The following is a 13518-nucleotide window of genomic DNA, read 5'->3' as shown; positions in this document are numbered from 1 at the left end:
GTTTTCCTTGCCTTTCATACCTTCTATTTATATTCCTAAGTAACATTTTATAGCTTACACATATTATGCATACAATTTTTTTATTGCAGCATGTTCTTGCTGGTATGTGTACCAAAATATCATTAATAGTCTTGAAAAGTGTTCAGAGTGAAGTCTGAAAATTGCTTTTATCTATAAATCAAATGAAAAATGAAAATGAATTCGCTCTCTTTCTCAATTTCTTTTTCCTCCCTTTTACTATTACCATGCTTGCATTACGCAACAGACACATGTGAGTAAGCGTCGCACCGCTGTATCTGATTTAGGGACTTTTTAGCATTGGAGGTCCTGTTGTCTCAGTTCAGACTAAGTTAAGATTAAAGAAAGTCTTTTGCTGATACTGTAGAAGATGAACAAATTCTACCTCTTTGCTGGGAAGGACCAGAAATCATCTCTCTGAAGCAGAATCAGCCAACCCATACTGGGTTGGGTTAGGGAAGCCCAGGGTTCAGGGAATGGCACTCCTTTAATAAACTACTTATGAGAGTTTCTAATTCTGTCTGCTTTGCCTCTGCTTGTGAATAACAATCACCTGAATTTGTCAACATACTAGTAGTGTAATCATTAAATTTTAGTTTGTCTAGATATAGTTTGTTCTCTGTTCTGTGTGTGTATTTTACTTTGGAACAATCCTAGTGAGAAAGCTTTTCATAATTGTGTGTATATTTTTGTGAACATTTCCTAATTACATCTCCAGTACTTGCTATAAAGTATATTTGGTCTCATAGGAATTGTTCTCATGACAGAATCATATTTAGGTGAAACTGTTCTCTTTTTTTTTTTTTTTTTTTTTTTGTAAAAGCAATGTCTAAAAGCTACAGCATGCCTACATTTAGCATTCATACATCTTATAGGCATTTTAGAAGTTTACTAACTTTGGAAGAACACTTGCATATGGGATTTTAATGTGCAGACACCAAGTGCTTGACTGTAATTAGGTGGGAGACTGGCAAATTGGCTTTGGGAAGGTAGTTAAGGAATAATTGTCTGTGTCTGAACAGGATTGTTCCTGGTTACAAACTATACTGTTGCCTTACAGCTGATGCAAGATTTCTTTTTTTTTTAATGCAGGACAATTATTATTTTTATTAATACTCCTGTCTTGCCCCAGATATGCAAGGTGTCACACAAATGTATATGAGAACACGGTCTTTGTCAAAAGTAAACTATAATCAACATGAACTGCAAAAAATATGGCTTATTATTAAAAAAGATGAATTTTCCCAAGTGGCAAATCTGGTTTACTGGTGGTTTGATTCTGGTGATTGGGAATGCGTCACATATATATTTATACATGCAATGCTGTAAGGACAAAATTGTGTTGGTGTTGAAATGCCAAAGACCCACCCACCATTATGGCATCTACTCGAAAAAGATTGTCATTTTAGCACTGAAGAAGGGTAGGCATCAATTTTCTCACAATTTTTTGTTTTGGTTTCTTCTTTGCCTTTCAGAGTGCAAATTCACCTGCGCCAGTGGTAAATGCTTGTATCTTGGTTCACTGATTTGTAACCAACAGAATGACTGTGGGGATAACAGTGATGAAGAGAACTGCCTGCTTGTAACAGAGCATCCACCTCCAGGCATCTTTAGCTGTGAGTATTGGCTCCTTGTGTGCATCCATGTATGTCAAAAATGTCTGGTTACCTCAGAAATCAGTCTTTTTGGAAACTTGATCTGCAGTATGATATCAAGGGAGTATGAGAGAGAGAAAGTAAATAATATTTTTCTTGGAACTAGCAGGGATTTGTGACATTTTCCCCAGGATTCTAAACATGTAAAGTTTTAGTTATTCCAAGCAAGTTTATGCTATGGACATCGCAATTATAATCATATGGATCATATGTGGCCTCTGAGAAAGCATAATTAAATATTCGTTTTCCAAGATTCTACAAAATATTCTATGCTCTGTCTGTGTAAAAGTCTTTATATGCTATTGAGACTATCAACAAAATTATAATTTTCTGTTCATAATTCCTATTAGTTTTATTGGTGCTGAGATCAGCATCATTTGGTATGTTACTGACCTTTGTAGGTATATATTTAAAATATCCTTAGCTGCTATTCCTCGGTGCATAAATATTGCACATAGAGTGCCAGAGTTTATCACAGGAATTGCTTTCTTAGTGCTTTGCCCTCAGTCATGTACAATGAAATCAAACTTTGCTTTTGCTTTTGTTTCTTGTGCAATAATTTATTTTTAAACTACAATTCAGCTTTCTGGATGGGTGATAAATTTTCCATTAAGGTTTCTTATACACAGGTGCAATAGAAGTATGTTATGTTACTTCTGCTTTCCAAATGGTTTTGTTCTGCCCATACTGACATCCCTCAGTATTCTATTTCACTTCTGGTTGTGACCATATCTTTGGAATATCTGTTTTGTTATGTTGTTATCAGTAATAGCAATTATGAGCAGCATGTATCTGTAATTTTTGTAATTAATGCATGGGGACAGGACAGAAGATGCATATAAGCATATAAGCAGGACAGAAGTTGGAGTCAGGTGTTGGATATATATCTGTCCTCCCTCTAACCTCCAAGTGGACATGTTCCTAAATGCTATACTCTAAATCATCTAAATCTTGGACTTTGTGTTACTTTGGTACCTCCACAGTGATTTCAGTGGCTTTGAAATAATAATGACCTATATATTCTTTTAGGCTCTTTCATTTTATTTTTGTTTTAATTTATTTGGTTTTGAGTGGAACTCTCTCCCAAGTCCCAGGACAAGACATAGGCTTTGGTGATGCATCCAAATCAAAATGTCATGTTTGCCCATAATGTTGGCTTTTGAGTTGTAAAAAAGTTACATTTTATTATTTATTCATGCAGAACTTGTAAGCACATCTGTAATGTTCGAATAGAGGAGTTTGTTTGACTGGCATACTGTACAGCTCTTCTCTTAAACCAAGCTAGCACAACTGTTTGTCCAAAAGTGGCCACAAAACCCGCAGTGGTAGGAGATGGAGGGAAGGGCTTTGGTGATGAGCAGCAGCTGTGGCATTGCAGGTGGTGGCTCTGCACAGCTGCAGTGTGATGGTGGCACCCTGTGAGTTCCTAGGTGGAGCCTCTTAGGTGGAACTCCCAAACTCTTCTTTATCCTGAGCTCTGACGACGAGGACACCAGTGGTTTTGCAGTACCCCTCTGTGCTGGTGGCAGTCTTGCAGTAATCAAGTATCATAGTGGCACCTTCTCAAAAGCCCTTTGGACTCTAGAAATGGTTACTTGCTTGACCCAGCATCTGCAAACTTTCTGGTCTTCTCCTAAGTCACATCTGTCCCCTCCGGTCTTGCTGTAGATCATGAAGACAGGCCTGCCTGGTCAGCTGGCTTGTCATCCCCTGAGCCTCCAGCGACATGAAGGTTGTGCTGACCAAACCAAACAAAATGCTTCTCTGAAAAACCTTCAGCAAAAGGTTCCCCACTGCTTTCCTGAGAATTGCAGCTGGTGCGTTTCATGATCCTGTCTTTGGAACGTCATACAAGTTGGCAGCAGTTTTCTTACTTTTCAGTGGACTTGGAGAAAGATAGTCATCTTCCTCCTCCAATCAGGCTTTTACAGCTGTGAGGGCTGTTACCACACATCCATCGGTGTTAAAAAAACCCCAACAAACAAAACAAAACCCTCCAAGTTCGTTCATATGAATTATGTTTCCTTAAATCTGTTAGAGTTGTTCATTTTCTCTGACTGCTTCTAAAATATGGTCTCCAATAGGCCTACTACTTGAGATCTCCCAAGTGCTGAGGGAAGAGGGGTAATTACATAAACAGTCTTATTATTAACTCTTTCAAGAACTGTATTTGCTGGTTTTGCAACAATATTGGAAATGCGGAGTTTGTAGAGGAAATACTGGATGCATTGCTAAGAGCATTTGGAAATGTTTAACTTTTTGCTCACCTTGTGGCAGATAAAGCAGTTCATGATTTGTTGCATTTGGGGATATTGACAGGGACTGTACTGTTTCATTGCAATAGGGACTGTGTGAAAAGTGCTGTTAAATAAAGGGACTTCAGTTTTAAGTAAAAAAACCCCAAACAAATCCCAGTGAAAAAGGATCCTAATGGTGAAACAAAGAGAAAAAGAAGATCAAAGCCAAACAGAAAAATAATACAACCATAAACTGTATTTAAATTATATTTACCATGTTCTGGCTATTAAACAGACTACTACATGGTAGAAATCAGTGCCAGTTGGTAATAGGAAACAAGATTATTATGGACACATCAATTGTGTTGGCTTATTCCAGCTTTGAAAAAATGTTTTTAGAATACTTGCTGAAGTGAGGTCCCCAGGCCTTAGAGGGATGACATGTTGAATTAAGAAATGTGTGCATGCTTTTGCTCAATGATTTTAATGGGGATCCCTACCACAGTACACCAGAGTGTATGCTCTTGAAATATCCCAGCTGAGCAGGCTGCCTTTCAACACAGAAGTACATACATTCATTGCTCTCTCATTAGTAACAAGACAGTAATACAGCTCAATAAGAAGAAAATTAGCATTAAAAAAAAAAAAAAAATCACTTGAGGAATGTTAAACCAGGTATTTCTTTTTGGTCAGTGTTACATATAAGCTCTGTTCTTGCATCTTCTTGCTTGTGTGCAGTTCTTAAATGGGAAAGAAACTGTTGAAAGGAGCCACTTATTAGTTTGTGCTGGTTAACATCCAAGCAGGGTATCCTATTTCTCCCTGAACTGCCCTTGTCTTTACCTACAGCCATCGTCACTACAAGCAGTATGCCTTCCCCCTGCTGTTTGTTCAAAGAATCCCTTTGTCATGCTGTATTCAAACCTTCTATTCTCCTGTGATGGAAAAAATATTAATCTCATTTCAGAGCTATACAGAGACTGCCCCCAAACAATGTCTAAATAAATTAATTTTCATATGAAAGTTCTGCTTTAGTTTATTTAAGCAGTATGTGCTGTGTTAGTGGTTTCCCATATTTCCCAGCTGCTGAAGCATTTCTCATTTGTGTTCTTGCCAGCAGCCAAATCCAGAATGTCTTGTTGGAGCTTCTTGTTCAGTTTAGTGAAGTTGCATGGGCAGTGGCATAGAAAGGTTTTTGTTTTTTTGGTGGGTGACCTGCTCCCTGGATCTCGTGATTGTAGGAGATGCTGACTTGCTGTTAGAGGAGTTTACATCTCTCAGATCTGGTGTTCCTCTCTCCTTGCCATACTTATATGGCTCCAGTGTGCTGTTAATTCAGTCTTTTAAATCATAGATTGGTTGGGGTTGGAAGGGACCCTAAAGATCACCTAGTTCCAACCCTCCTGCCATGAGCAGGGACTCCTTCTACTAGAACAGGTTGCTTTAAAGTCCCATCCAACCTGGCCTTGAACACTCCAAAGGATGGGGCACCCACAGTTTCTCTGGGCAACCTTTTCCAGTGTTGCCCAGAGGGTGTACCACTCTCACAGTACAGGATTTCTTCCTGCTCCCTGATCTAACACCTATTCTTGTTCAGGCCATTTCTCCTTGTCCTATCACTACATGCCCTTGTAAAAATGTTGCTACTGAACTCAATGTCTCACGTGTGCAAAGGAAAACTAAAAGTGCGTCTCTGAAGCCCTTCGGTTGTGTTCATTTTCCTTTGCTGGCTTATAGGTAGGGCTGCCTTATGCTGCTGTGTGGGCGATTCACTCTGTATAGCACAGAGAAATTGGAGGACAGCTGGGAAAAACCAAGGTGTGTTAGAATCTGATTTTAGATGACACAAGCTGCAGTCCAGCAAGTTGATCAAAATACATGCTAAGGCATTTAAGCTGAACACGTTAAGGTAACAGCTTGCTTGGTTTACCTTGGGATGCAGGTTTGGTGATGCATGTTGAAGCACACCTCCCCTCCTCCGTGAGGACACCCAGTGCTACTGCACCTCTCCGTGTGCATAGCCCATGTCAGCTTTCAGTAGGGCTACTTGTTTTTGTTTTCATCGGCTGTAAAGACTTATTGATTGAGATAATGGAGATGACTGTTCTTTTAAGACTACTTGGAGGTCAAGGGTGTATTTAACAGCACAAAGCTATGATAGGAAAAATGAGGCAAAGAGTAGGATTTTAAACATTGCAGACTTGGCCTTGGCAGCAGCTTGCCACTCCATGTGACCTGGAGATTTTGGACTCCAAAGAACTGAAACAATGTGCCTGCATCCAGAAAGACACAGTTCATTTGTTTGAGCATTTCCCTTTGTTTCACAACAAATGACCAGCCTGCCTTGTCCTGCTAAAAGTAAATTAGATTTTGAAATGGGAAGTGTCGTCTGTTGTCTGCAGACTGCAGTGTCCAAGTCATGTGTTATTGAGAAGGGTTGTGGTGGTGGAGATTTTAGGGTTTTTAATTGTTTGGTTTGCTGTGATCTGTATGTGTTCGTGGGCATATCAAACACAAATATTGACATGCTTGAGAATTTACAGAAGAATAAAATAAGTGAAAACAAATCCTTCTTGTCATGTGCAAATTATGTCTACATCAAATTTCAAGTTGTCAGCATTGATGGAGGTGATGTGTCATGGCTGTTTTGGCGTAGAAGAGTTTGCTGTAGGAGTTCATTTTCCTCTGCAAGGTAAAAAAACCCAAACAAATCAAATATATAGCTCTCCCTTTCACCACCCCCACCTACTGCTGTCAGCTCTGAGCTTTGTAGGGATCTGCAGGGGGTTGGAGAATGATTCTGTTTTAAAAACAAAAAGCTCAATCAAAGGAAAATATTTTGTTTAAAGAGACCTTTGGCATCCCCCTCTGACTGTGACACCGAATTTGTGCAGATAAAAACAACTGCTTAGATTTACATTTTGATTGTGCTTCTGCTTTCATGTGTGCCGGGCTGTCCCACTTCAGGTGAAATTTATCCATTTCTTTAAATATTTAGCAGTCTAGCGTTGATGTTAATGAAAGTCTGGCACTGCTATTTTGAGCATTACAACAATGATAGTAATTTTCAGTGTCAGATTACTGCTTCTCGGAGGAAAAGGGAGACGGGAGGAGGGAAGAGCAGAAAAAAAAAAAAAAAATTGTTTCGGCTCTAATAGAGTTTGTCATCAGCCTGGCTGTGCCAGACAGATGGATCATGAATACTGTCTAGACGCTCTCTGCCTGAGTGGAGCTGTGGTCTCTAAGGACAAGCAGTGAGACGCCGGCTTAAGTGACTGGGGAAAGTCAGGACGTGCTCCCCTCTCAGCAGATAGCGAGCCGGGCTGATCCTGCCCGCCGGTGCTGGGAGCCGGTCAATACCGAGCTCAGCTGAAACTTGGCTATTATGGGGCTTTGTGGGGAAAGGAGAGGGATGTTGTTACGGCACTATTGATTTCAGCTTTATCTGCCCAGGGACTGCGGGCTGATACAGCTGGGAGTATAGATCTCGGGAGGGGGTGGATTGGGAGAGTCATCATCTGGCCATAAAGCACACGCTTTAAAAGGCTGCGTGGTCACCTGTATTTATCAAATGCTTTAGTCACACTATACGCTGGAAAATGCTTACTCACTTGCTTATGTTTTCTTTATTTGGCCACTTGCACAGAAGGATTCATCTGTTCCCCTAGCCGGGGCTCCCAGTGTCCCCGGCTGTTAAGATGAGGTTTCATGAGGCTGCCTTTGGGAAGGAGAAGCTGTGGTAACCAGGTGAGACCCATAGCCTAGGGCACATCTTGTGCTATTTAGTGGTCTCTCATGCTGTTACTTGTCCCTTCTCTGCCACCAACCACAATTAATGATAAGGAAATTTCTAATGTAGATGGAGCGATAAATATTTTTTGACCAGCAGAGTTTTAGCAAAAACTCAATTTGATACATATGCTAACTTATCTAAAAAGCAGGAAGTTCTCTGGGGTTCAGATTGCTGAATAAATAATAAATCATGGCACTTTGGATTTTAGTTCTGTGTGTATGTCACTAAATACTAGATAGATATTTTTATTTAGAAAATCCAATTGGTTTTCAGCCTATAGTGCAGTCCTGTTTCTTGAAGTGGTTTAATCATGTTCTATGCTTTGTTCTGAATTATTTCCTCCTTGCATATTTTTAAAGCACATCATGGAACATTAGCAATTAATCTTGAAAATTTGAAAAAGAGCAAAACATTAAAGTGACTTTTGTATATTATTTTCTTAAAACTTTGTATGTATTTAAAGAATACTGTATTCCCTGGCTTTTAATAAATGAAATAGAATCCTGGTCCCATGAATGGTGTAACAAAATTGCAGTGGAATTCAGTAACATTAGAGTTTACCTATTCTTCCTCTAAGGCCTTATACTATGAGTGGCTTGGACAAGCCAGACACACACACACATATGTGGCCAATAACAACCATGAAATGTGCTGGTACAAAATTAGGTATTTGCATCTGCTTACAAACAGGGCTGAACTGGGCTCCTGGTAAAGAATTTCCATTTCACAAAGTTTACAGCTGAACATTAATCACATATTTACGATTAAAGAGAGAAAGAAAAACTCACAATACTGTGCAGATGAAAATGTGGGAATCTCAGTAACTCTGAAATCCTATTTTGTTCATTCTCAAAGTATGTAAATCAGTTATATCACATTTAATCAAGATCTAGAAAAAGCTGTTCTTTAAAGTTGTTTGTGTTTGCTCTTCATGCACGTTTCATTCACCCTTCTTTCAATTTCTGTCAACTTTTAGGAAACTTCACCCATTACTAAACGTTACTTCTCAGAACAATCACGTTGAGTGTGATTTCTTCTGTCCCTTTTTTGGCTATTGATTTCTTACAAATGCAAATTGTAAGCTCTCAAAGTGTACTGTGTAATAAAGTCTTCATTCAAAGACTGATTTTTATGTATCTTAGAAAGTGATTAAGCTTCAGGTTGGAAATCTCAGAGCAGTACTGCCAGGCACGATGAGACTGTATCTTACAGATACACTTGGCTCTTCAAGACACCAGAGCTCCTCCTGGACCTGTGTGAGGCTGGGAAATGACCTCCCACACACTCTGAGGGCACCCTTTTTACACACTGCTTCTCCACCAGAAGTGCATGGTAGCATGAACATTTCATCAATGCGGGTGTAAAACTCAAGTATGAAAGCCACAATGCAGTCTCATACCACAGGCAAGACCCTGGAAAGAGAATAAACTGTGAGACAATTATTTTCACACATTATTTCACATATACCTAGTAGGTGCTTGAACATGACATCAGAAATCATTTAGGTTGTAACTGAGCAACTCTTGCTACTTTTATTTTCAGTCCCCATTAGTAAGTATTGTCCATTGCTGCCCTTCCCTGCTACATTTTCATTTGCAGGGGTCACACACTGTACTTTGCACTAGACAGCTAGATTTCCTAGCTAAACCTCTGTAAGTTTTAGATACAGTTCTGAAATCTTGCTGTGTGAATTTTACAGCCGCAGCTTTCCTCATCATTCATTCAAGTCACGTTGGTTATTGCTGGTAAATACTCCTTAGGAGGAGCACTGCATTTGTACTGTTTGCACTTGGCTACTACAAGCCTGGAGGAGCCATTGGGAACTATTTCTTCTATACAGCATTGGCAGCTGTTCAGGTGTTTAGGCAGAATGAAGATAACTTATATTTTCTTACAGCTTAAAGTGTTTTGTGAAGGTTTAATAAAAAATAATGTTTAAAAAAATCCCCACAAGAAAGGGACATGAAGTCAGACTAGATCACCTTCCATCTCTAAGAATGTTGCAGACTGTGATGTTTGATTGCTTTTCATTCTGCAGATGTGTATCTGACCATTTATCTCCAGAAACTCTTCATCTTCCTGATGAAATGAACCACCTTAATTTTTCTTAAGCAGGCTCATCTACTTCTGCTGTAAAGTAACAACTTTAGTGATCAAGGTGAATTGGGAGTTTGCTTGTAAGTTCTGGTATGAATACATGCACGCTGAAATATTTCTGTCTGAAGTTTCTATGTAAATTAACATACAGCTCATTAACATGAGCTCATGTTCAAAGAAATCCATGCTTTTCAGTGATCTCTACAGTGGTCTGTACTGTGAGTGAAATGATGTTTTTCCGTATCATGTAGTGTTTAACCAAAGCATGTTGCTGCGGTCATTAGTGTGTAGCTATTCTTCTCAGACTGGAAAGCCTGAGAAACCCTTATGCTCTCCACAGTTTTGCAAGTGCTTGAAAGTGGCACAAGCCACTGTTGCCTCTTGTGGCTGCTCCCTCACTTGTTCTTGTGCAAGTGTTTGTGCAGGCACGCAGGAGTTGGGTTGGAGACTGGTCTGGTTCTGATGAGCTCTGAGAAGCTTCCACTTTGTTTTGGCTGGTGTCATGTCCTTGATTCTGTTCTCAGCGTAGCTGTGCAGACTCTTGTGCCTACACAAAAGCAGAGGGAGGTACAAGTGGCTCTGTTCAGTGGTGGCTTATCCTTGACTGGTTTAAGGTTTCTGTGCCATAGTCCCTGATCCTCTAAAGTCTATGCTAACTGAACTTTTCCTGAATACATACGAGTTTGGGAACTAAGAGATAATAGTTGCTTTCCCCCTTTTCTGTAATTCTGAAAATCTCATTGTTTGTCACTTTTTGTAATAGAAAAATGAAACAGAAGAGTGAAGCATCAGACTGGGTCTCTCGGGACCATCCATGGGCTTGGGCTCTTTTGGACTGAACCCAGGCTAGTACAATGTGATATACCACTTTGTTAACCAAGTCCAGCTTGGCTTAAGTCACGGGACTTTATTGGAATGATGCTAGCTAGTTAAATTACTACATAGGAACAGCTCTCCTGGGTCAGATCAAAGGCCCAGCTAGCTCACCATCAAATCTAACACTAGCCAGTTGCAGTTGCTAAGTGAAAGAGTAAAAGCAAATTAGATAAACAGTTCTGCTTTTCCCAGTAAACCTGATTCCTTGGAGAAATGCTGCACTGCTTTGCATGAAGAGCATGGGGTTTATGTCCTCTGGGGAGAATTTAGCATTTAGAAAGGGCAGGAATTGGGGTAAAGAGAAAACGCCTCATTTCTGAAGTGTGAGAATAAGTGAAGATCCACCAACCCTTCCCTAACCAGTAGATGTGTGGGCACCGTTGGCTTCTTCTGTATGCAGCACATACTTTTCATGTTAAGACATTCTGAATGTAGGACACGAGCTAGAAGGTGCTGAATTCATGTCAGCTGGAAAGACTATTTGCCTGGGTCTTTTCACTTATTTTATGAGGAACGTGGACTTCCAGTTTCTCTAAGTTTACTGTTTTTTTCTGAGTGATATTCTGGGCTTTTTAGTCAGGATTTGTGGACTGTGTGACACCTTTATACTTAATGGTGGACCAAGTTCATCTTGCAGGCTTAAATTTGTCTTGGCTGTTTAAGAAAACAAATGCACTCACAAAGCCTACTGCACATAGAAAACACAGTTATCACCTGTGACCGTGTAGCGCACAGGCATCAGATACCATGGGTGTACGCGTGTATCTTAGAGCAGACTTGGGCTTATTTTTGTTTTCTATACATGCATGTTGTGTGCAAACCTAAGGAGTGAATACAGACTGGTTAGAGTTAAGAAAAATACCAGCAACATAGAAATATCTATAGTCAGCTTCTACAAAAACACAAATTGGTATTTCTATCTTTGTTTAAAAACAACTGTTCTTTTAATTATGGGTTAAGGCTTAAAATAACGACTACAAGAGAATTTCACAATTTATTTAGACCATAAATGAGACAGTGGAACCAATTCTTTATACTGAGTTTCTGTTAGGAGCTGACAGAAAACAGATTAGGACAGTGAGTTGTTAAATCAATTGTGTTTTGTGTGTGTTAGATGACTTTTCTAACTTAACATTGCAGTCTAAGGTGCTAGAAATGTATCAAACACAGCATTGTCCAACCATACATGATAAGATCACAGGTCTACTTATCTTTCCAGCAGTATTGCTACACTGATAGCTTCTTCCTTCTCAGTTTCTTCCTTCTTCTTTCCTTCTGTTCAGTATCACTGTGTGATAGTTTCATGAAAGCAAGACACATGAGGGATCTGGGGTGGGGTAGAGGTAATAGTGATGCATTATGTGAATACTGAGTCTGACACCTAGTAGCACCTTGATAGAAATAGAAAGCTGTGATCACAGTATTAAAATATGCTAACAAGCTGAAGGAGCTAATGGGCTTAATTTTTACAGTGCAGATGTTAATCCAGCACTTGTGCTGAATGCAATAACAAATGTGTGGGGGCTGATGGTGATGTTACTGTGTTCTTGGCAGTACAGTCCTCCAAAACAATCTTCTTTCTTTGATACTTTACTAAGAGATAGAATGTTCTTTTTTGTGGTCTAAGATAACAAATGTATAAACAAATTGGTATAACTAAGGCTGGTTGGGCTAGGGCCATCTTTATTCAAATAGAGGGTTTTGTAAGAATTGGTGTACCCCTGTGTTTGGTGATAGTGATAGTTGATGCTCCACATCTCCTACTACATTTCAGATAGTTTTATTGTTGTTGGTTTCAAAACCGAGCTCATCTGGCCAGAATAAACCATTTGGTTTGGGAAACTGTAGGGCCACGGTCTGATATAAAGCTCAGCTCCCAGTCTTTCCCAGAGAAGAGTCAATAGTGTCCTGGAAAGCAGTCACAGTGGCCTGTATTCCACCCCAGTGCCTCAGCCTCACCAGCCACCTCATGGCATTTCAAATGGTCACTCTCTTCCTTTGTGTTCAGTGCTTTGCAGCTAATGGGAATGATACTGTTATCCTGTGGAACCTTTCAGCTCTTTCAATAGGAAATTATCTTGACTTGCTTCCAGCAGATTCGGATATTCCTGAAGAAATTACCTTTTGTACCAGTCAAAGATTTGTTAGACGTTGATGGAGATCATTATGTTGCAAACCTCTCCATTTTTTTTTTTTTCCTTCTCCCTAACAAAAGTACTGGCTTGTTTAATTACCAGCAGGAAAGGTGCACTGGCTTTTGTTTGTAATAAGGTGCATCTCTCACTGTGAATACCTGTCACTTTTGATAGGCTATTACAATGTAGGTGATCAGTCAACCGGCCCTGAGTATTCAGGGCTGGTGGTGCTCCTCCAGCAAATAAATTTGTTGCAGTATAGAATGCAGGTTTCAAACCATGTCCCCTTTTGACCAGCATCTAAGATAATGTGCAAGGAAAATAAATTTCACTGATGTTAGAAGACTAAAGGAAGGACTGAAATGATATGAGGAATGGAAGACTTGTCAGTTAGTGAATAGGGCTTGCCACCAATTCCAAGTTTGCTTGACATCTCTGCCACCAACTTCCTGTGCAATACTGATGAAATAATTCTTTGTTTTCTTTCTGAATTTCCTTATTTAAAAAAAGGAGATAATAATGTTCATCTACTTTGCAGAAGTAATAAAAAAAGATTAAATTTTTATGTGGTTGAAAAACAGGAAAAGGAACGTTAAGCTGTAATAGTTTCAGAAATGGTTATTATGTATTGGGAAAAAGTGCAATTATAAGCTGACAGAGAGAATGAAAAAAAAATTGGAAGTATGTGTTTTGTGTTGTACATTAAC

At 39.5% G+C, this 13518-nt stretch overlaps 1 protein-coding gene across 1 annotated transcript in view; it reads left to right on the top strand.

The window, feature by feature from the left end:
- The window catches only part of LDLRAD4 (low density lipoprotein receptor class A domain containing 4), a 230606-nt gene that overhangs the window by 89368 nt on the left and 127720 nt on the right, over positions 1-13518 (top strand). Inside the window, exon 3 of the mRNA XM_053973174.1 lies at positions 1494-1634. Within this exon, the coding sequence (XP_053829149.1) occupies positions 1494-1634 (141 nt within the window). The remainder of the gene's footprint in view (positions 1-1493; positions 1635-13518) is intronic.

Source organism: Vidua macroura, chromosome 1 (assembly GCF_024509145.1).
Source record: "Vidua macroura isolate BioBank_ID:100142 chromosome 1, ASM2450914v1, whole genome shotgun sequence".
Lineage (NCBI taxonomy): Eukaryota > Metazoa > Chordata > Aves > Passeriformes > Viduidae > Vidua > Vidua macroura.
This window is presented reverse-complemented; position numbering and strand designations above follow the sequence as displayed.